The sequence below is a fragment of the Halichoerus grypus genome, chromosome 4, assembly GCF_964656455.1.
Source record: "Halichoerus grypus chromosome 4, mHalGry1.hap1.1, whole genome shotgun sequence".
Taxonomy (NCBI): domain Eukaryota; kingdom Metazoa; phylum Chordata; class Mammalia; order Carnivora; family Phocidae; genus Halichoerus; species Halichoerus grypus.
Window position 1 is genome coordinate 1,279,813 of NC_135715.1, and position 23,283 is coordinate 1,303,095.

Here is a 23,283-nt window from a genome sequence, read left to right on the forward strand (position 1 = left end):
TCCTGGCCTCGCTTCCTCTGGACTCACTTTGTAGAAAATTAATAATAAGGACCCTCTGACATAGCTGAAAAGTGAGAGCAAACATTTTCTTTTAACTACCATGATGGACATGGACGGGAAGTACTGCCTTTGAGTATCTCTAGTACATGTGGGCCGCCTGGTAGAGGGGCTGCTTTGTGAAGGAAGGCGGGAGGCATCCGTCCCTCAGAGGGCCTCACGGTCTGCTGGCTCTGCACCTGTCCCCCTTCCCCATGGTGTGTCTCAGGGCGACTCGTGCCGTCTGCTGGGTGCGCGCTGCCGAGCTGTCCTGATCGCTGGCCTTGTGCCCTTCCTGGGGGGCGTCCAGCGCCACGGCCTGAGCGGTGCTGCGCCCCCCTTCCTGCCCGATTCGGACCGGCTCCGGGTGGTGCAGATACTCCGTCACCGTGTGTCAGGGATGGTCTGGGGGGTCTGGGCTCGGTAGCAGGTCCAGCTGTTAGCTGGTTGTGACACATTTCTGATTGCAGTATCCCCTCACCGGGTCTGCATGAACTTGCTCTTCTCTTGCACCGCGTGGGCAGCAAGCTCTGTTTTCCCCTCGAAGGTCACAGACATCTGGTCAGTCTCCTGTGTGTGGAAGAAGTAGGCTCTATCCTGCGTGACGTTGATCACGCAAACATAACTAGGTGCCGGCACAGAGAGCTCTGTGTTAGCTTCTTCCACTGACCCTTTCCTTGTCGCTGAAACTTCTAAAATATTTGTGATAGCAGAATATTGCCTCATGCATATATATTTGTACCATGCTGTCCTTTCTCTTTGGTTGCATATGTATTCTTTTTTCCCCATGAATATGACTAATGCCATAAGCTTTTTGGAAGTACATATCTATTTGCGTCTGAATATTTCTTTAGATGGGTTAGGGATGGAGCAGCTGGGCTGACAGGTATGGATTCTAGTTTTACTTTATGTTTGCAAATGCTGTTGCTGATGTTTCAGCTCTGGGTGCCGATGACTTTGGGAATGAGGAGCCGGTTCAGGGCGCGGCCGCACGAACGCAGCCCTCTGCCTGGAGGCGGGCTCTGTTGCTCTTGGTCAGCGAAAGTCGGGTGCTGCCTTCAAACAGATGGTCCATTTGTTTTAATTTTTAATGCTTTTTAAATGTTTAGTATAAACACTTTCTTTTGTCATTTGTGTTTCTCTTTTCTGAAGGAAACTTTTTTTGCTCATGTTTCTGTTGGGGTGTAATGTTTTTATTTTCAGTTATAAGGAATATTTAAAGTTGTTAGTGTTCAGGCAACTTAATGAGCAGAAATCAACCAGCTACTTCGTTAGCTCTTGTTAATACAGCAAATTTAGAAACATCCTGCCAACCATAAATCTGAGGCAAAAACACGAAGATTATATAAAGTGCTCCTGTGAATCACCTTCGGAGTTTTTCACTCATGCACAGTGTGGATAGCTGGCTTGGTCCATGCGTACAGTGTTGTTAATTATTACCCCAAATATCATTGCAATAGTATCTATTGAAATAATTTTTTTTTGGAATAAATAGTTACACTTGAATATTATTTGCTTAGTACAGGAGTTTTTGATAGTGGTCTACCAGGATGTTGATGCCTGTTTTTAAATATTTGTCTTTCAGCCAGACAAAAAAACAATTGTTCTTACAAAAATCGTTTTAAGATTTGGGTTCTAGTGGTATGGAGTTTTTTTTTTGTTGTTGTTGTTGTTGGATTCAATTAATGTAAAAAGTATTAGAATTAGTGGCAACTAAATCTGTATTTCATATGACAGCTAACAAAATGAAATAAATACAGTTAAATGAGCTTGTATTCTTTCTCAACCTTTGTGTACTGGAGGGGAGAGAGGGAATGGAGGCCCCTCTCCCCAGAAGAGTGGTATTAAAATCTCCTTTTTGGTCCTTATTAGGGAATAAAAGTGAGTGTGGTGGAGGTGGGAGAGGCGGTCAGGCCCTTGTAGGAGACCCACCGCCACAGGGCCGCTGCCGCAGTTTGCCCGTGTGACTGGCAGCTGTTTTTCTTTCTTATAATCATAATGTTTATCTTACGAAAGACAGTGTTCTAGACTGCAGAAACAATAACTTAAAAAATGAGTAGACGTTTTTCTCTTTAAAGTTATCTCTTTGTGTATATCACCTTTGTGTGTATGGATGAGTCGGCGCTGCTCGGTAGTTAGACCTTCACAAGGAGTTCCCAGTGCCGGACTGTTTAGCCGTGTGGTGAGCGGGCAGCGCAGACGCCGAGCGGCGCTGCCCGGGTGAGTCTGCAGTCCTCCAGCACTGCGCTGTGGCCACGAGCCCGCTGCCTTGTCTTCTGCCTCAGTTCCCTCATCTGGGGGCGGGGCGGCGACCACAGCCCTTACTTCCTGGGGTCATGGGGCGCCCCGGTCTGTGTAGTGCACTTACCCGTGCGGCCTGGGGCTGGGGGGGCACCTTTGCAGGCACCACTCCTAGCTGCCGGGCCATACGTCGGGCAGCGGATGGCGTTTGCAGGAGGACCTTCGTGGTGGTTAGAGATTCCACAGACAGGAGGTTTGAAACAGTCTGATTCTCACAACTTTGAACCCTTGGCCTTGAGAAATAAATCAGATGGGTGATTTGATCAAGTCGCTTTTAAGTATAGTAGCCTCAGCTATAAATACAGGTTGAAGGAGGTGATTTGCAGTTGGGAAGAAACTGTTTTAGGGTTTTTTGTTTTTTTTTTAAGAAACTTCTTACAATTTCTAACAGTCCTGCATGCTGTTGAAGGTGCATCTCCAGATGAGCAGGTGCTTCCCGCTGGAGATGGCTGCGACGCGCAGTCGGGTCCTCGCAGGGCCTGCCGTCTGTTTCCGTCAGGCTGGACGTTCTCCCAGCGCCCTGGAGAGGGCAGCACAGAGTTACAGACGGGCCTCACGCTTGGCTCCTGAACAGGCTGACGGAGGAGCGGTCGTTCTTGATTTTGTGTGTGAAACTGTCTGCTGTGAAGGTAGCCCGGCAGGAGACGTTTTGTGTTTATGTATTTATTGGACCCCAGTGCAGGTGTTGCTTTGCTTCTGGGATTCTTTCTTTGTAGGTCAACCATAAAAACACAAGCACTTCCATGTTAAGTATGTTGTGATGTATTTTCATGGTGCTGGGTAAAGAGATTCAAGGGGTGTTTCGGGTGTAAGTTAGATTTTTTAGGAATTAAAGGACCAGATTATCCCTTATGAATTCAGTCTGCTTATGAATTGGGTTCCTAGTCATTTGTTCGAGCGTGACCAGGCAGTGAGAAGTTCTGAGTCCAGCGTCTAGCATGTGAATTCTCGTGTGGGGAAGAGTTGCAGCATTATAGGGATTTTAGACTTCCATCGTATGGGTCATCAGGTTCCCTTTCTTTTTTTTTTTAAATTTTTTATTGTTATGTTAATCACCATACATTACATCATCAGTTTTTGATGTAGTGTTCCATGATTCATTGTTTGTGCATAACACCCAGTGCTCCATGCAGAACGTGCCCTCTTTAATACCCATCACCAGGCTAACCCATCCTCCCACCCCCCTCCCCTCTAGAACCTTCAGTTTGTTTTTCAGAGTCCATAGTCTCTCATGGTTTGTCTCCCCAGTCAGGTTCCTTTTCAGTGGGCAGTGGTCACAGGTCCCTTTACTCAGAGGCTTCATTTCGGAAGGATGTCATTGAAGATGCTGTTCTTTATACTCATTTATATAAGAAAAGATGATTTTTCTAGAAGGAAAATAAAGTATTTGGGAGTACTTTAGGCTATTAAAGGGAAGAACACTTATTTTAACACTATTGCTAATTTGCCTTGGTCAGGGAAGGCTTTTGAAAAGGATGTGAATTTAAATCGTCAAGACATAGAGGAGTACACACCGTCCGCTTTAACCTTGAGGACTGAAACCACTCATCCAGTGAGGAGTTGTTGAGGGCCTACTTCGTGCTGCCTGTTCTTGGTATCCGGTGACAGGCATGACAAACAGGGTCCCGGTGGGGCCTATTAGGGCAGGACGGACATTTAAACAAGAACTTAGAATGCACGGCGATGAGTTGTTTGATGTGGACGAGACCAGGTGCTCTAGGAACATAGAAGGGAGACACCTGGCCGACGTGGGTGGCGTACTGGGCTCCACAGTGGTGCCCAAGGCTGCACCTGGACGTGGGTGTGTCTGTGAAGGGAAGAGTGTGGGGGTGGGGAGGATGGGCCAAGGGCCAGGCCTTCAGGGCCTCACAGGCTGGGTCTCGGGTCAGTCTGAATTCAGTGGCAGGGGGAGCCATGGCAGGGCTTGTACCAGGGAGTGGGGCATGCTCGGACTTGTTTGGTTCTGAAAGTCACTCTGGCATCACTGAAGAAAATGGGTCTCAGAGGCAAGACTGGAGGTCGGCAGAGGCGTCGGTTGTGATCCTGTGGGAGGGTGGCCGTGGTGGACATAGCATCCTGGGGTTGGGGAGAGTGCATGGACTTGAGGGAGCTCTGGGGGCCGGGGCTGGGTGATTGGGCTCTGTTTTGAGCTGGGGATGGGGCGGGGGCATTCACCAGGCCCGGAGCGCTGGGGGAGGAGCACTTTGGGGGTAATGCTTCCGTTTCAGATACATTAATTTGAGATGTTTTTAAGAATATTATGGGACGCATCTGTTGGGTTGGTCGGAAGCCCAAGGCAGATCAGACCTAGAGATTAAAGGTGTAGACGCAGTTCGTGTAGATGATCCTGGACGCCATGGAATCGATGAGATTGCCTCAAAATGGGGTGAAAAGAGAAAAGGTCTTGCAGCAAAGAGCAGCAGAACAGGCCCTCCTAATGGAGACAAGGAGAAACAACCAGAAAGGTGGGCAGTGGACCCGGAGAGGGTGGTCTCTCTGAAGCCACGGGAGGAACGCTCCAGTATGGCAACGGTCAGGAAACCAGCTAAGGTAGAGACTGGGGACTGACCCCAGCCGCCCCTCGTCTTCGGCAACAGGCCAGGGCACATGTAACAGTCCGGGGGAGAGGACGAGAGCACGAGCAGAACGGGGGCCCAGAGCGGCCTGGAAGCTGCACAGCGGAGGAGAGCTTCCTGCCGAGGCCACGGCTCTTGGGGAGGGCGGAGGGGAGCTGGTGGATGGAGGACCCCAGGTAGTGGTGGCTGGAAGCCGCTGTCTTGGAGTCAGACAGAGAAAGGAGAGGGCTTCTGGGCAGCATGGAGGACCAGCTAAGGCCAAATGCCGGGAATTTTAGGTTGGTACCAACATGAGTCCAGGATGGTTTCTGTAGATGCTTCTGTTTTGTGTTCATTGAGCTGCATTTTCATCTCCATATCTGGGTGACATGAGAGATTCTGGTAGATTAATAATGGGCAGTGGAGAGATTGTGCTCTGAAATAAATCCAAGATAATAAAGTGGAGTCGGTGACTTAGTCACTGTGTTATCAAACTGTGTGAGTACCGGGCAGAAGTTCCTGGTTTATGAAGGAGCTCAAAGATGAAATGTGAAAAATGTTAGCAAACTCGTATAATGTACAAGTAAAAACACATTGTCCAGGTAGTGCTGGATTGTCTGTCAATGGGACCTCAGTGGAAACACCCGAGAAGACCGCTGGACAGAGAGACCAGAGCAGGAACAGCGCGCATTTTCGTGGGATTGAGCTTTTCCCCTTGTGTACAGAACACTGACTAGGAGCTAGATGCTGAGACGAGCCACACAGATTTCTGTGCTTGTGTGACACACGGGGCCCCGGAGACAGCACCGAGAGGAGCCTGCTTTACCATCCTCACGCGCGTCCGTCAGGCTATGCCATGAGGTCTACAGTTTTGTCAGCGATGTTCGACTCTCTCTGGTAGAAAAATGGGAGGATGGAGAAGTGTCAACTGCGTAGATGCCTCACAAGGCGGAAAATAAACAGCTGATGGCATTCGCCGTGAGTCCGAGCAAAGCAGCACATCTTAGGAAGCAGTCCGCGTGCACTGGAGGGGAGACTCGGAGGCACGGGCTATTGCAGCGAGACCTGGTGTCCTCATGGGTGTGGTTTGTAAAGGGGCAGGATGGATGGCGCCCACCTGCGCGCGTGCTGGAGGCTTTAAATACACGCAGTCTCTCCAGGTAAGACCGCCTGGCCTTCGGGGGAAGGGTAGCACGGTCCCTGTCATTCCAGCTCTGGGCTGAAGCCCAAAATGGAGTTGTAAATGGCAGTCCTGACACCGTGATGTGGATGACTCCCACTTAGAACAGCATTTTATGACTCTCTTTTATGCCGAAAGTAATTTAGGTAAATAGGCTTTGGGTATCAGGTGAGACACGTCAGCCCCCTTTGGTAGTTTTAGTAGGAAAAGTACATTCTTCATTTTGGGCTTACAGATGACAAGGCAGCCCCTAACCTGTTCTTCCCGGGAGTATTTACGCCATCCAGGGATACCGGGTTCCTGACGGTGGGGAAGGCGCCAGGGGGTTTGGAGCGCGTGCTCATCCCCTGGGGTGGACTGCTGCTTCGCGGGCCGGTGGTGCGTGCTGAGCCAGTCCAGCAAAGTCCCCACGGGGCACTTCATCCGTTTTTAAAGTCTATATCCCACTGTTCTGTCACATGTTTCTGTTTCACTTCTTTATTACTCTTAGGAAAGGACAAGAATGATTTCTCAAAGAACTGCACGCAGCAGCGATTATTTACCTAAGGAGCTAATTAAAGGCATTTGGGGTGGCAACAAAAATACGTCCGGTCTGACCCACATTGAAATGTGCTTGTAAGCATTTCTGTGGTGACCCCATCTGCTTGAGCCCTCCTCTACCGTGTTGTCCCCTCACACTCTGGTAGGGTCTTTGAACGAAAAATTAAAAGTATGAGCAGAGAATGCCTGCTCTGTGTGACTTCCAAGCCTTTTGGTGGTTTTATAATCTTGCAAAGAACAGGAGCAGAGTTGGGGCCCAGGCCCATCGCCCTCCTGGTTCCTGTTTCTCTTGGGTGACAAGATCCCTTTCGGGCCCTCAAGGAAATGTCACTTTTGTCTCCAGATCTCTGGAAGTCGTGAAGTCTTGCCCAGCATCAGGCAGACGTGTTGTAAAGAAGCCACAGAACTGAGCGAATATTCATACTTGTACGATGAAATGTGTCTATTTAAGTTTCAGATGCAGTTGTTTTATTTAATGCCGTTCCTTATCAGGTCCTTACATTATATAAAGTAAAATAATGCTACGTGATGAGACAGCTAAACCCTTGTGTAGCTCGAATGGCGTGGAACTTGATAATGGAAGGACTGTTTCCTATTTTAAGGGGTTGACAGTGAAAGCTGGTGGTGGTTTTTGAGAGAGGTTGCAGACATCCGGCAGGGGGGCGTGTGGCCGTGTACGTGTGTCCCTGTGTCCCCGCGGCGTCTCACACCAGCTCCTCGGCTCTCTTGCAGAGTTCTCTGGGGTGCTGCACCACTGTCACATTCTGGCCTCGGAGATGGTCCATTTCATTCACCAGATGCAGTATTACATCACGTTTGAGGTACATTCAGAGCATCCTTTGACGTTAGTTTAAATAAGTCCTGTCTGAGGCTTTTGTGTGGGGTATTTTGTCAAAGATGCAGGAAGACACGCCTTGTACCTGAGTGTCGCGTTGTTGTTTCCTAGGTGCTTGAATGTTCTTGGGATGAACTTTGGAACAAGGTGCAGCAGGCCCAAGACTTGGACCACATCATTGCGGCACACGAGGTCTTCCTGGACACCATCATCTCCCGCTGTCTGCTGGACACCGACTCCAGAGTAAGACCCCTGTGCCATTAGACACAGGAACAATGATAGTCTTCTCCTCTTGGGCTCCTGCCACACGGGGCGTCTTAGAAATCGCCTGATGCCCACGTTACTAGTAACTAGGACCGTTTTACTAATAATTTGAAGTGCTGGGTGGACCATTTCTGAGTGGAATTAGAACAAGAACATGCTCTGAAATGGTTATGAAGGTGGTAAAGTATGTATTCGCACCCATCCACTTCCTCGGTGTAATAGTGGTGGTGTCTCGTGGGGCTCAGAAGACAGAGGTGAACCACCGCGCTGGTTTCGTGTTGTGCCCTGAGTAAACCAGGCAAGTGGTGCGAGGACACAGCAAATGGCCACCCGTCTGTGAGTTCAGGAGGACGGCGTGAGGACGTGCAGAGCGCTCCAGGCTGTCCCTTTGTGCTATTATCTAGGGACAATGGTCTTTTATGTGTTTGCCTTGGTTAAGTGAGTGTCTGGCTGCATGTGTTAGAAAATAAGCGGTTTGGGGCGCCTGGGTGGCTCAGTCGTTAAGCGTCTGCCTTCGGCTCAGGTCATGATCCCAGGGTGCTGGGATCGAGCCCCACATCGGGCTCCCTGCTCAGCGGGAAGCCTGTTTCTCCCTCTCTCACTCCCCCTGCTTGTGTTCCCTCTCTCGCTGTCTCTCTCTCTCTGTCAAGTAAATAAATAAAATCTTAAAAAAAAAAAAAATAGGCGGTTTGTCTAGAAAAACTGTAAGCGTTCCGCAGCCCCAGCTTGTCGCTAGTGTTGCTCCCATGTAGACACCTGTTCTGAACGTTGCTGTTCTGTGTGGCCAAGCCTCGTGGAGTTCTGGTTTTATTCACACATCTGGAGAAGCAAGGAACACGTTGTTTTCAATTGAAACAAAGATATTGTGATGTAAGAGTCTTTAAAATTTCATGTGCATTTTTGACATTAAATGTGACTTCAAGTAAGTTTCTCGCTCACAAAGGGCTGCTTCTGCTTCTACCTGCACCCTCCTCAAGGGAAACGCGCTGCTTCACGGAGGGCGTTCGTTTAGCATATCTGGGTTTCCCAGTCGTGGCTGGGAAACACCTGTCTTGGTATGCCAAATTTTATTACTAAAACTGTTGCTCATATGTGCAAAAAATTGCTCAAAGATGCTTCTATATAGAAAGCTTTTATAAATATATGGAAACAATGGCAGAAAAGTAATTTTTAAAACACTTTGGATATAATTAATAATTTAAGAAATGCGCACCTGCGGCCTTTTGGCCTTGGCCATGGTGAGTGAGCTTCGTGCGCGTCGGCTGAGCCCATAGCTGCGGTCTCTGTGAGCCGTCCGTCTGTCGGCACACGGGTCCCCCGGGAGCAGTAGACGAGCCTCCTGCGCTGTCGGAGACGCTCACGTAGTAACAAGTGGGACGCTGTTCCCTGGGGCTCTGCGGGCACCGCGCTGTCTCGTGTTAAGAGGGTGTGACGCCCGTCTCGTGTAGGTCTGCGAGAGGTGAATGGTGTAATTCACGGAAACCGTTTATCACGGTGCCTGACGCGTAAATGTTCGCTAGCTCCGTTTTTAAATGGTTCAGAGCCACGGTGTGCGTCTTACAGAGATTGAGCGTGGTTGGAGTCTGCTTTGCAGGAGACGGGAACTTGTTAGGATTAGGCCCACAGTGACGTCGGTCTCCATGTGGGGTGTAAGGAGCCGTCAGGGGCTGGCAGCGTTGGGGTTCAGCCACGTCCACGAGTGACAGTTCTGTACAAAACAGTCACACCTTTGCCTCTAGAAGGTTTCCACTGATAGGAACGGAATCCAAGGAGAAACATTTTTGCCTGTAGGACCGTTTTCTCGTGGTCATAGAATGCTTACGTGCGGGTTGCCTGAGTCACTCCTTTGGTGGATTCACAGTGGAGCTAAAGGCTTGGTAATCGTTTTTGAAGTAGCCCCTTTGTTGATGGTTTTACTTTTGTTTTATTTTTTTTGTTAAAGAATTTTTTATTTTTTATTAGGGAACACAAGCAGGGGGAGCGGCAGGCAGAGGGAGAAGCAGACTCCCCGCTGAGCAGGGAGCCCGACGTGGGGCTTGATCCCAGGACCCCGGGATCACGACCCGAGCCGAAGGCAGACACCCAACCGTCTGAGCCACCCAGGCGCCCTGGTTTTACTTTTAATTTGGTGGTTTAAAAGAATCCCTAGAGGCTTTACTTTTTAAGGAACCCAGTATATAGAACAGATTCGGACCGTCTGTTCTTGACAGAAGTGAAGTGCGTTTCGGTATCTCCCTTAGTAAGGAGACAAGGCTGTTGGCTGGGCACATAGTTTTGAAGGGGGCTTGTGGCCGGGCGGCGGCAGCGCACACACGTGTGTGGTCCTTGTCTGGGCGCTGCTGCTGCCCGGCTGCACACCGGGGCCGCCCCGGACGCACGTTCCCGCTTCTCCTGCCCGAGCCGACTGCTGCCGCGGCCCTTCCCGCCTTAGCTTGAAGCCAAAGCAGTCACCTCGTAGATGAATTAACTGCTCCAGAAATAGCAGTTCTCATTTGATTACAATAAAGAAACAGATTGGAAGAAATGAGTCTTTTTTAAAAACAAATTAGACTATCTCCATCTTTTGTTTTGCTTTTTTCTTATCAAGTAAGACCCTCCGAAAGAACAAGCAGCCTTGCAGTGAGCCCGGTGTTTGCCGTGAGTCCTGGGCCGCCTGACCCAGCTGCAGCGGCCGCGAGTTAGTGAGATTGGTGCCTGTGTGTTGCCGACCCTTCGAAGGGACATGTTCAGGCAGGGTGGAGCGCGCCCCCCACACAGGGGTGTGGGGATGGCGTTGCGTGTGTCCTCACTAGCCCTGGCGTCTTCCACCCTCAGTGAGCCGGGGTGCCCGTTCTCGCCAGCTCGGCTTCCTTGCCGCCTCCTGTCCGTGAGCTTGGAGCCCCGCCCGTTTCTTTCTCTCTCTCATGCTTCTCAGTAAAGTCCTGTCATCTTTCTCCCATAACCTCTTGCCAGTCTTTTCTAGGTTATTACTACCATAAATGTGGTGGTTGGCTGGTTTGGAGGAATGCTATTCATTTCATTACTTTGATTTTTTTATCCATTTTTTTTTTTTTCGTCCCAAGGGTTTCTAGATCTGCTTAGATCCTGTTTTTACAAGGAAAATCGGTTTTGTTCCTTTCTTTCCAGAGGGTCTGTTTTCTGCTTTGCCTTGCCTTGGGGTGTTAGCTGGGTCCACCAGGGGCATGGGTAGGACTCCTTATCTCATCCCCGACGTTAAAGGGATGTTTTATTCTTTCACCATTCACTTTGATGTTTGCCAAGAGATCTCATAGAATCTTTTATCAAATTAAGGAGGGTCCTTGTGGTCCTAGTTTGTTTAGGTGCCTCATAGAAGTCATGAGTGGCTGTTAAGTTTTAAGACATGACTTTTTTCCTGTCATTTCGAAATTATCTTTTCTTCTCAAATTGTTAATGGGTTTTTTTTAAATCGAAGCTGGCAGAGGAAAGAGTTGACCCTGCTCTTCAGTCGTGTGCCCTCAGCCGTCCACGGAAGACCGTGCGTGTTGGCTGTGTCCTATCCCCACCCCCGCCGGCGGCACAGTTGTCTTTGTGTTTGCTGTGCCCCCTTGTGTGTATATCTGGCATTTTGCATGGATGTGTTTTTGATTTACATAAAAGATTTTTGCTACAGATCCCTTTCTCTTGCCCTCTCTCCACACCGCAGCACTAGGGAAGGGCAGTGTGTTTGCAGGGTTAAACCATCCTTGCATTCCTGCTTAATGCTGTTTTTTTAAACACTGTGCTGAATTTGTTTTTTTATTATATTAAGAATCTTCTTTCTCATATCCTCCATGTCTGGTCTTGGTGTGTGTGGCACCAAAAAGTGAATCAAATGGACCTGCTTTCCCGGTCCTTTCTGATGCTTGCTGACGGCTCCGTGATGTGGGGCCGCACTGCGGCTCGTGAGGCCGCTGTGAGGGGAGTTCAGTACACAGCAGTGGAGGCAAAGAGCACTTTGAGAATATGAACTGATACCTTGTTTTATGGTCTTTTTTTGTCTCCTGTCCTCAGGCACTTTTAAATCAACTCAGAGCCGTGTTTGATCAAATCATTGAGCTTCAGAACACTCAAGACGCGATATACAGAGCCGCCCTGGAAGAGCTACAGAGACGGCTACAGTTCGAAGAGAAGAAGAAACAGCATGAAGTTGAGGTATGGCTTTTCTGCCAGTGGGCTTATCAGTTCTAATAATGAGCTTATTGCCACCATCGTCACAAATACAAGTAATTTTCCTGCTGAAATGTTCTTGGAGACGGTGCTCACACCTGCATTTGGAATCCTAAGGAGGCGCTGACCTTTCCTCTTGGAGTGGTCACCCTTGCTGTCATCCTGTTGTGAGCATAAGGACAGCGTGCACTGGAATCCCGTGAGTAAGCCCGTGGGCGCTGGTGGCTCTGCAGACTGGTCCCAGCTCTGCATCACCTGGTCACCTCCAGCTGGTGGACACACATGGACACGGGGGAACCAGAGCTCTGAGCTTGGGGCTACTCTCAGTGACCTTCCTAAACCCATGACCTTGGGTAGTGAAGATGTATTGAACAAGTTTGGCAGTTTATGGGATTTCTTGTATTTGACATCATGTCTGTAATTTTTAGTTTTCCAAGGTGTTTATTCTTGGGATGCTGACAAATTATTTAAAGGATTTATTTATTTATTTATTTATTTGGTGGGGGGGCGGGTATGAATCCCAAGCAGACTCCCTGCCAAGCGCGGAGCCCGATGTGGGGCTTGATCCCACCATCCTAAGATCATGACTTGAGCTGAAATCAAGAGTCAGACGCTTAACCCACTGCGCCACCCAGCAAATTTTTTAGATAACACAGTTTGATTAGTTTTATTTTTACATGTTACCTTAAAACTTGTGTTAGGATCCTGTTCCGTTTGGAAAACTCACAACTGCTTAGAGCACATGCTGTCTCCTCAGGGTTTTTTGGAAACAGGAGGAGGGCTTGCTCCATTTGTATCGCTGAGAGTGTGTGTGTGTGTGTGTGTGTGTGTGTGTGTGCGGCACGCCCAGGTGCCAGGCCGGCCGAAGACTCCCCCTGACCGTGCTCACTGGCGTTGTGGGTGGTTTGACTTCTCTAAGGTGTCCCCTCGCTGTACAGTGGGAGCGGTACTAAGTAAGACCCCATAGAGGGGCTCGCTGACGTGTGTAGGGCTTAGCTGTTATTTGGCATTTGGCAAGCGTACAGTAAAAGCTAGTCACTGCTGTGAGTTTTAAAGCTGCCCATAGCCCGAGAATCCGCCCTTCTGGAGAATCACTAAACTACATAAAATCTGTAAGAATCAGCCCTCCAGATTTTCACACTCTTCTAATAGCAGGGCGGCCAGTTGTGGGACTCACTGGCTCTCTCCGACTGTAAACCGTCAGCGCCGGAGTGAGACAGGTCTACTTAATGAGTCCTGATCATTCAGTGTGTTTCATTCCGATGCGCTCAGGGATCCCTTTGGGCAGCTGAAAGCTGGAACTGTATCTGAGAAATTACTTAAATTCTGTGGGCAAAATAATTGGAAAGCAATCACTGAGACCTGGGGTCCATTGCAGTTTTAAAGAGACCATTCGAGAGGACTCATCCCCGAGCTCCAGAGCCCTGCGTGCGCTGTGATGAGCCGGCGCCTTCTTCAGCCCCTGAGTGGACCCAGTCTTCCTGACAGACGCGCTCCGTCCCCCCATGGTTCTCTGCCTCCTTTCTTCTTTCCCTTAGGTTTATAACGATATTTCCAATTCAAGTTTAGGATTAAAGGGACTTTGTTTTCTTTATCTTCTACATTGGAAATCCTGGTGTCTAGTATTAGCAGACTGTTCCTTGCTCTCTGACAGCCCCTCCCCCCCCAGCGCACACAGATGTGCACACCGCGGTCTCCACACGTGTGCCCCAGCAGGGCAGCGACCGTAGTTACCGAGCGGGATGCACACTAGTTGTGCACATCAGAATCCGGGTTGTAATGCACTTGGCATAATCACTCCCTTGAGGTGACGCCCCCAGCTCAGTATGCAAATTAATTGGTTTTGTTTTTTGCTTTTAACTTATAAAACAAAATTGAATTTACTCTTGTAAAATAGTTACCTGGTTCTAAAGTGAAATCTGTGGAACAAAGCATTTAGACAAGCCTGGCCTTTGTTGCCTCCTGCTCTGTGCTGGTCTGCGTCATGAAGCCCGAAGACCGTGTCACTGAGTTGGGATGTATCAGGGGGTAGGACATTACAAACAAGCTTTGGTTCATCCCACAAGTACAAAGTTCGTGTATCGTTCTGATGAAAATGTTGTAATTCACCACATTTACAAACTAAAGGAGAAAATTACATGATCATCTCAATAGATGGATAAGATCATTTGATACTAAGGAATATCTGATAGAAGGTTTGCTTGAAAGGCCTGAGTCAAAACTGCATGCTTAACGGTGCAGTCCTGGGACTGAGACCCAGGGCAGTGAGCACTTCATTCAGTGTGGCGGTGGTGGTCCACCCGCCTTAGAAACCAAGACAAACAAATACAAGTGCAAACACGCAAGCGAGCTGTCTTTTTCTGGGGAGGGTGGGAAGGGGGGGGCACAAGTCATGGTTGTGGACGTAGAAAATCCAAAATAATCTTAGGTAAGTTAACTAGAATTAATAAGTGAATTTATCAAAGTAGTAGGAAATAAGGTCCATATGCAGAAATCACTTCTATTTCTATCAGCCACAAACAATTTGAAATTTTAAAATGCCTTTAAAAGAGCATTAAATGTAATAAAATCTGTGTAAGGCCCTTGTACAGAAAACTATGAAACAGGGCTTGGCAACCGACGGCCTGCAGGCCTGGCCTCCCCTGTGTCTCTGTGGATGGGGCTCCGTTGGAGCAGCCGTGCCAGTGATTTCCATATTGTCTGTGCTGCTCGTGTGCTCTGTGGGAGAGCAGGGTGACGGCGTAGATCAGGTGGCTCACAGACCCCGGAGGACGAGCTCTCTGGCCCCTAACCGCTGCAGCACAGAGATCGCAGAGGGCCCCTCGAAAAGTGGAGGCGTAGACTATATTCATGGATTGGGGAACTGATAGATTCAGTGCAATCCCAGTTTTAATCCCCAACAGTTTTGGGGTTTTTTGTGGGTTTAATTTGGGGGGGGGGATAGAAAATGATAAACTAATTCTAAAATTTATGTGGAAATACACAGGGCGTAGCTTGCAGTGAAAAGAATTTTGAACAAGAATAAATTAGACAATATACATTTTTAGTTGAGTATACATATACCCTCAAGATCTACAAAATTACAGCAGTGAAAAGAATGGTGTTGGCTCAAACAAGGGCAGTCGGGGAGCAGAGTAACGTCCAGAAACAGCCCTTCACTTTCTGGGATCATTTGTTCTCGACTGAGAACAGTGGGGAGTGGAGCGTCGATAAATGGTGTTAGGCGGCTGTATCTCGACCCTGCCTCGAACACACGCAGCCACCACGGGGTGGGCTGTGAATCTGAATGTGAAAGGTAAAATGCTAAAGCTTCCAGAAGGTGACAGAACAGCTGTAAAAGAAATACAGGTTTTAGGATTGTGTCACAACGAGACAACTCTGTTGATAAAAAGGCAAGAACCCAATGCGAATTCCCGTGTAGGCTGGCTGAAAAGGCGTGTAGTCAGACTCACCACTCCTTAAAAACCATCTTTTAAAAACAAAGTTGATATATCTCCGGTACAAAAAGATCCACCGTGTGTGGGAGAAATAATAGCAAGAAGCATTCCCACCAAAGTCAAGGGTCAATGGGCTCCAGTACTTTGAACCATCTGGTTCGGCTTTTACGTAGAAGGTCTGTGTTAGAAATGTGTCCGCAATGATGGGAAGATACAGGCGTTGTTTTTAGTAACGGAAGCCTGGTTAGCTCGTGACAAACGATCGGCAGTGTTACACGCTATGCAGCGTAGTGCCGTAGTCGTTAAAAACGAGGAGGGGGTTCTCTGTGTGCTCATGTGTGCTGACGGAGGGCATTTCTGAGGTATCTTACTAATTGGAGAAAGTAAGCGAGAGCAGCGTTCCGCATCAGCAGAGTATCATCAGAGTGTTTAGCAGCACGAAGGGCATGAAAAGCATACCTCTCCCTGCCCTCCCCTCCAGCCCAGTCCCATCCTGGCAGCTTCTTGTGCCCAGATTTAATTTGATCTGGTCCTTCCGATTCTTCAGGGCCGGTGGGGAGTGACAGCGGCAGAGGAGGAGGACGAGAACAAGAGGATTCAAGAATTTCGAGAATCTATACCGAAAATGTGCTCGCAGCTGCGGATTTTGACACACTTCTACCAGGTGTGTGTTGGGGTGACACCGCGGTGACCGCACCACGCTGCTGGTTTTCTGCAGTTGACTGTTCCTGTCAGTGTGATTTAAAAAGGAGTCCTTTCAGCCCGCCCACCACCCACAGTGGGGCTCTGTGACCTTCCCCTGGACCCTGGGCTGACGGGGGCTGCTCTCCTGGGATGGTTGTGGTGGTGTCAGCCGGGGGTGGGAGCCCTGCGGGGGCCGGGCGGAGCTGTGCAGCCTCAGTCCTGCGGGGGCCCGAGGTGAGGCAGGAGGGTGCGAAGGTGTGCGGGGAGCTGCTGTGGGGGACGCGGAGCACGCGAGGCGGCGGGTGCTTAACTTGGGACCCACAGACCTGGGAGGCTGTGAGAAGAGCAGATACACAGAGTCCGTGTGCTCTGATTTTTATTTCTGTGTTGTGGGTTTGGTTTCTGATTTCGTCTGTTTCTCAGTGTGATTTTAGTGATGGAAATATAGGTGAAAGAATTTTATGAAGAATTTTTACGTTCAGTTGCTGGTTAACTGATTAGAAAGACAAATAAGCATTGACGTTGAAACCTTGAAAAATTACGTTTCTGTGTGCTTTTGTCTCCGTGTGGTTCAAAATTTAAAATGAAACTACCTCCCTGTTCCATAGGTATCTGGTTTCCTTCCCGGGGTCCTCATACTTTCGACGGCTGTCTTCAGCATAACGTGGACGTGGGAGGACTTTGTCCCTTTCGCAGGTGGTCTTCCTCTGACATGAGCTACCCAGCACGTTTGTTAAAAATGCTTCCTAAATGGTGGCAAAGATGGAATTATGTTCAGTGCAAAGATATCCTCACCGGACAGGTGTTTTGATAATGAGATAGCTGCTAGACCCCGTGTTGTAAACCCTGTATGGGTACATTTCTTAAAAATGAGTAGTAACGGTTAGTTTCATTCTCTTGGTGAAGTTAGTAGTGTACCGGCAGCGGAGTAAAAAAGTGTGTGCTCGTGCTCACTTCTGAACGAGACAGGGATGGTTACACATTTTCCTGAGAGACTTAATACATTTGTTTTAAAGATTTTATTTATTTATTTGAGAGAGAGACAGGGAGAGATCACGAGCAGGGGAGTGGCAGAGGGAGAAGCAGGCTTCCCGCAGAGCAGGGAGCCGGACGTGGGACTCGATCCCAGGACCCCGGGATGATGACCTGAGCCGGAGGCGGACGCTCAACCGACTGAGCCACCCAGGCACCCTGAGACTTAGTACATTTTTGAAAAGTAATCTTAATCTGTATAATCCCAGTTTTTCTCAGGTTACAGTCTTAATCTTCTTTCTAAATCATGGCCACTGGGATTTCTTTTTCTTAACAGAAAAAGTCCTTTTCTGTTCTTTTTGAATTATTGGTGCCCGGAGCAGCGGGGGGTTGGCGGCTGCCGTCCCGTACTGCTCACGAGCGGTCTCGCCCGGAGCTGCAGCCTGAGGACAGAAGTGTTGCCCCCAGTTCTGTGTAGTGAGCGCGCACATCGCCACCTGACAAGAAACCACTGCTGTGCGCTTCGCAGTAGAATTCCTTAGCGACTGTCTCGTAAGCCCTTGGGCTCCCAGGACAGAGGGGTGTCCACAGCACCCCAGTGTGTGCTCGGTCACCTGTCAGTTCCCTTGGGTAACATACCTGAGTCTCTGGGAGCTCGGAGAGGGACCGAGATGCTTTTAGGCTTTGGAAGGACTGATGGGATGTGGTGTTCCCGTGGCGACTTCTCTGCAGATGGGACCTTTTCCAGGTCTGCAGGTGTGGAGACGAACATCACCTACTTTGGGCAGCCACACACCTGCTGGCTGTGACTCAGGAACCCGGCAGGAATGGGGTGTGTGCTCAGAAGTGACTCAGCCCTGCAGAGAAGCAGCCAGTGTTTGTTGTATGAAAGTTGGAATAGACTGCTGTCATGTCCCCTCGTCTCCACAAAGCCCCCTGAGAAGGAGGTGACGTGGCCGCACTCTGCCTGGTCTTCAGCAAGGCGACTCAGCCCACATCCGCAAGGACCCGGGGGCCCTGCGGTCATGGTTTAGAGGCGTGTGGTTTCTCACGTGCTCCTTGGTGTTCCTGGGACGGCTCAGTGGTTCAGTACTCCTAACTCAAGTGAGAGACGGAACGTGTAACACTGGGTTTTATATTTAAAAGAAAAAGAATTGGTTTTTTTTTTTTTTTTAACATTAGAAGCTTCGCTGTTTTGCTTATTCTTATAGAACTTAGGGCAAAAAGGAAGTTCTTTTAAGTAAACTGTATTGATTGTGCATTCGTGTTTGTGGACACGGGTAGCTCTTCCTAACGCGGCTGCCCCTGGCTCGCCGACCTCGGGTCCTGGAGCAGCTGTCCTCCCTTTGGGACGCGCCGTGGTGGCCGTTCATGGAGCCCGTTGATCCTGAAGGAGAAACCGCCCAGATGAGGCTGCAGTGGCGAGGCCGTGGTGCGTTTTGTGGAAGGCTCCCTTCTGAAGCGGATGTTCCTTTTTCTTGTTTTTAGGGCATCGTGCAGCAGTTTTTGGTGCTGCTGACGACCAGCTCTGATGACAGTCTTCGGTTTCTTAGCTTCCGCTTGGACTTTAACGAGCATTATGAAGCCAGAGAGCCAAGGCTCCGCGTGTCTCTGGGCTCTCGAGGGCGGCGCGGCTCCCACACGTGAACCTTCCCCGTCCTCACGGGGAGCTGCGCACGCTGGGAACTGCATCACGAGACGAACATTCACCACGAGACGAACATTCACATTTAAGTCCTCAAGGCCACTGGCATGCTGCGGACGTCCACCGTTCCTGCCCACAAGTCCTTCAGTGTTTTCGATGGCATGGCGTCTGGTAGAATCAAAGTCATGTTTTTATACATTGGAGGTGAATATATTTGTAATATCACTAAGTTAAACAGGCTGGTTTGCACTATTCAAATTTATTTTTTAAAGTCTTCATATTTAAGAGATACCACACTTTGTTGAGGCTTCTTAAGCTCTCCATGATATAATTTATATTTGTCACTTTTTAAGAACTCACAGTTGCTTTTAGAGAAAATTAGAGCGAATGGATGTTCATTAGTTAAGATGGTAATGTCATTGCTATTTTTTTAACATCCTCCTTAGAGGCAGTTTTTGTTAGATAATCAAATTAAATTGAAACAGAATGTCCCTACTAAGAAAATATAATATAGAGCATTTTATTTTGGTTTGTAGTGTGTAAAATATTAACCTCTGTAAGAATGTTTATCCTTCTTTCAAAGTTTATCTTCTTTCAAAGTTTACATTTTTATATTTAATTTACTCTTTCAGATAACTTCTAAACTAGTGTAGAACTAGTTTAATGGGGGGGGGGGGACATGAACAGAACACCCACAAGCCTCGATTTCTCCATCTGTCGGCTGAAGTGATATGTAAATACGATGACTAGAAAGTTAATGAACTATTTTATTTTCAAATTCTGATAAGCATTGGAAAGAAACTGACTTGAATAATGAAGATTTCCTTTCTCCTTGCCTATTTTTTCATTGTAAATATTTATATACTACTGACCAGATGTGGGGGGAACTGTTTTTTGTAAAAATGTCATATCAAGTCACATAAATCTGCCTTTATGATGTTGCATAAGTGAAACTTAGAGAATTAAAAGCAGTTATCTTTCAGACGTATCGGTTCTTCCTTGAATGAATACTCTGTGAAGAGACCGAGTTCACCCGCCAGGGTCACGGGCCGGGCTGGCAGTCTGACGTGAGGCGCGTCGGGGCATGAACTGTGCCGTCCGTGAAACCTGGGAAATGGACCGTGTGTGGCCTTAGGGCGGAGCCGGGGGTGGGGGCGGGGTACCCTTCATTCAGCTGTCTGCTGTTCCCGTCCGAGTCCCTGTCCCACCAGAGGGGCGATTAGAAGTCCTGGCTCTGCAGAGATGGATTTGTGGTGAAGGCCAGAACTTTTTAGGATACCAGTTTAGTTTTAGTTTAAAAATTTGTAAAATTGGAAATTGGATGCAGGTTTCTCTACTGGGACGTTTCCCAGAAGTGACAGTGTGTTGCGTACAGGTCCCCCCGCCCAATCCCCAAGTGGGCACACCTGGGCAGACTTTTGCCAGCCCAGACCAAGTAGAGCAAAGCGGCAATCACCATCAACTCCTGCGGGGGCTTGTTTGCGCGCTCCCAGACCCCGAAGTGACCTGTCTTGGGCTTTTTTTAGGACACAGCTTGCCGGCAGGCCCAGCTCAGCCCTGGAGGCTGGGCTCTGAGGGGCGAGCACAGCCCCGGAGGGCGCTGAGCTCGGCCACCCGCTGCAGACTCTACGCTGAGCTCCTCAGAAAGCGCAAATCCGCTCCGAACAGCTGCTGATGGAGCTCTTCTGTAAAGCAGAGTGGCGTAATGTGGACTTCGGAAAAGCAGGGGTTGCCTCTATCTCCCAGAGAAATTTCCCAAAGATTTTTGACCTTGGAGCCTGTTTTTATTATCTTTAAAGCATTTCTCCTTTAGTCCTCAGTAGAGACCACTCTGGAAAATGCTAATCCAGATTTGGGGGCTAAAACTCCATTTGAGCTTAAGAGCCATCACATAATTAGGCACGGTTTGTGGGTTATGGAGCTCTCTCTGAGAGGGGCCTCCCAGTGGGGCCAGGAGGTCCTGGCGGGTCTCAGGACGGAGTTGTGGGTCTGGCAGACGGAGATGGGGCCACAGAAGGGCCCGGGCAGCCCAGAGGGTGGTGTGTCCATCCAAGAGGCCTTGCAAGAGCTCGTTTCAGACCCCACTGGAGACGCCACGTAAACGGGCAGGCCTGTCACAGCAGGGTCCCACTTGGTGGTTGAGGTGGGAGGGCCAGTTGCAGGGGCGAATCATCTCTGGAGACAGATGTTCTGGTGTGGCCCTGGGTAATGATAATCGTGCTAACCTTTCAGGTTGTCGTGAAGATCAGAGATCACTGTATGCACCTGGTTAGGCTCTTAGCAGGTTCTTTATAAACAGAGCTGTCATGTTTCTGGTGGACTGGGCAGCTCCCGCAAGCCCAGCTCACCTTTCATGCCATTGAGGATGCCTCTTACTGCCCAGGAAGGTCCGGGACTGTGGCTGCAGGCACAGATCACCCCTGGTCAGGACTTACCTCCCTCGAGTCCTGTCGGGTTGGCAGGCTTGACTGAAGAGGGGAAGGGGGTCACCTGTCCCTCCTGTGTCGTATGCGTATGTCACCAGCGGAACTCACGGCGTTGTGATTCTCCCAGCCCTATGGAGAATGTGTCCTGGCTTGATAGGACAGAACGTACAGCCAACATGAACCTCCCACTTCCTAGGAAGAAAGCACTTTTATCCAATAACCACGGTCATGCTCAAGGTGGGTCCCAGGGCACAAAGTCTATGTGAAGTGTTGAGTGTTACCAGGGGAGGTCGCGTGGACCATGGGGCGGGCAGGTGGGCTAGTGGCCCATGGTCAGTGTGGCTCCTCCTGCCTGGGATCGCTGGTGTGAACGCTGTGGCCACAAGCAGTGAGGACAAGCCTCCTACCTCAGTATTCCAGAAGGCCGAGCGTAGCTGGCGGGGCCTCGGTGGGCAAGAGGATGCACCGCCCTGCTCGGGTGCCATTTGCATGTGTGGAAATAATCAGGTGAGTGCAGCTCCCATGTGAAAGGCAGAGCCGCTCAGGTCTGTGTCGGTGACTTGGGCGGAGTCGCTCGGGTCTGTGGGACCGTGATGCGGTGGGAAGATCACTGTCCGGAAGGAGTGATGGTCCTTCCCATGACCCTGCTCGGTTTCAACCATGTCCGATCGCTGGACAGTCTTTGGTGGGTAGGTTATAAACAACCGTTTCCTTTTCTACTCTGCTAATGAGACTACTCAGATTTCTGAGTTCCAAGCTCATTTTTGTTTCTAGAAAATCGTGTTTTCATTCAGTGCTTTTAAGTTTGTTGGCATTAATTTTTATATAGATGCCTTTATATTTCATTCCTGATATTGTTTTTGTTTTCCGTTTTCTTCCTGTTCACCTTTACCAGTGTGATTATAGTTTATGCCTTTCAAGAATTATCTTCTGATACTCTCATTTTACTATGTATAGAGGCCATTTTTTGCTTTATAAATTACTGTTCTGTATTTAATACCTTCATTTTTCTCTTTTGGTTTATTTTTTTCCCAAATTGAATGCTTATGGAGTTTCTTTTTCTCGTTGTGTTTCTGACTGAATCATTCTCTGCATCAACTTGAGTTACATCACAGGCCTTCATGGGGAGCTTTTCCTATGTCCTTAATTCCTAACTAATCCGTGATTCTCTTATTTTCTTCTGACTATGAATATAGTTACAGTTCAAAATGTCTAGGAAGTTTGCTTTTTTTCTCCTCTCAATTTTTTTTTTCTGAAAAAGAATAATAGAAAAATGCACAGAAATTTGTCAAACCATATATCAAAAAATATAACGTTACCCATATGAAAGAGTGGGACAAAAGAACAGAAAGAAACCTCAACAGACTGAGCAAAGTACCCAAGAGCCGGTGTTCGTGGGTCTTTAGAGTCTTTGACGGTTCACTTTAGAGGTCCGTGAACTGATGACTCAGCAGATGCTTCGGGGTAAATGGCTTTGGGCAAACCGTTTGGAAAAAAATTTAAGAGCTTTACCTCCCACCACACAAGAAAACACATTTACTTCTGGATGGCCATTCACATTGTTTCTAGTATTTGAGTGTATAAAGAGAGCCGCTGCGAACAGGTGTGTAAGAGTCTATGATAAATGCCTTCATTTCTCCGGTGACCAGGAGAGGGGATGGCTAGACTGTCTACGGTAGGCTTACCACTGACTAGTCTTCAGAGACTGGCTGGCGTGGTTAGCGCGGGTCACTCTCTCGTCCGCGCTTCCCCGAGTGCCCTCTCACTGCTGGAAGTCCTCACGGGGGCGCGGTGGCATCATTTCCCTGATGTCCGAGGACATTGAGCGTGTTTTCATAGGCTTATCTACCATGAAATCGTTTCTGCTAAAATATTTGCCCATGTTTTTTGGGTTGTTTTCTTACAGTTTTGAGAATTCTTTATATATCTGGATATAAGTCTTTTATCATATAGGTGATTTGTAAATGTTTTGTCCCAGTTTAAGTCTTTTTAAAAAATTGGAGCATCCATCAGGCTCTATGCTCGTCAGCACAGAGATTTTTATTTCAGCCCGTGGTGTGGACAGAGTCTCCCACAGGTGCAGTTTGCAGGAAAAAGACTCCAGACAAATGAGTATGCGTAGAGAATCATAGCAAGGCTGATAACTCCTTTTTTGTTGTCATTTTAACCACAAAATGAAACTTGTCAGAAGTGGTATCTATGTATTAGTGTGCAATTAGCCAAGAGTCATCGCCATGATTA

The 23,283-nt window shown here is 48.6% G+C and overlaps 1 protein-coding gene across 3 annotated transcripts in view; it reads left to right on the plus strand.

Moving 5' to 3' along the window:
- TUBGCP3 (tubulin gamma complex component 3) overlaps positions 1-19,600 on the plus strand; it is a 70,666-nt gene extending 51,066 nt beyond the window's left edge. For 2 of the 3 annotated variants that reach the window (XM_036068098.2, XM_036068078.2), the window contains 5 exons: positions 7,345-7,433; positions 7,559-7,690; positions 11,723-11,863; positions 15,863-15,979; positions 18,460-19,600. In XM_036068098.2, the coding sequence (XP_035923991.1) occupies positions 7,345-7,433; positions 7,559-7,690; positions 11,723-11,863; positions 15,863-15,979; positions 18,460-18,618 (638 nt within the window). In that variant the 3' untranslated portion in view covers positions 18,619-19,600. The other variant, XM_036068085.2, reaches the window with a different exon arrangement.
- The last annotated feature ends 3,683 nt before the right edge of the window (positions 19,601-23,283 follow it).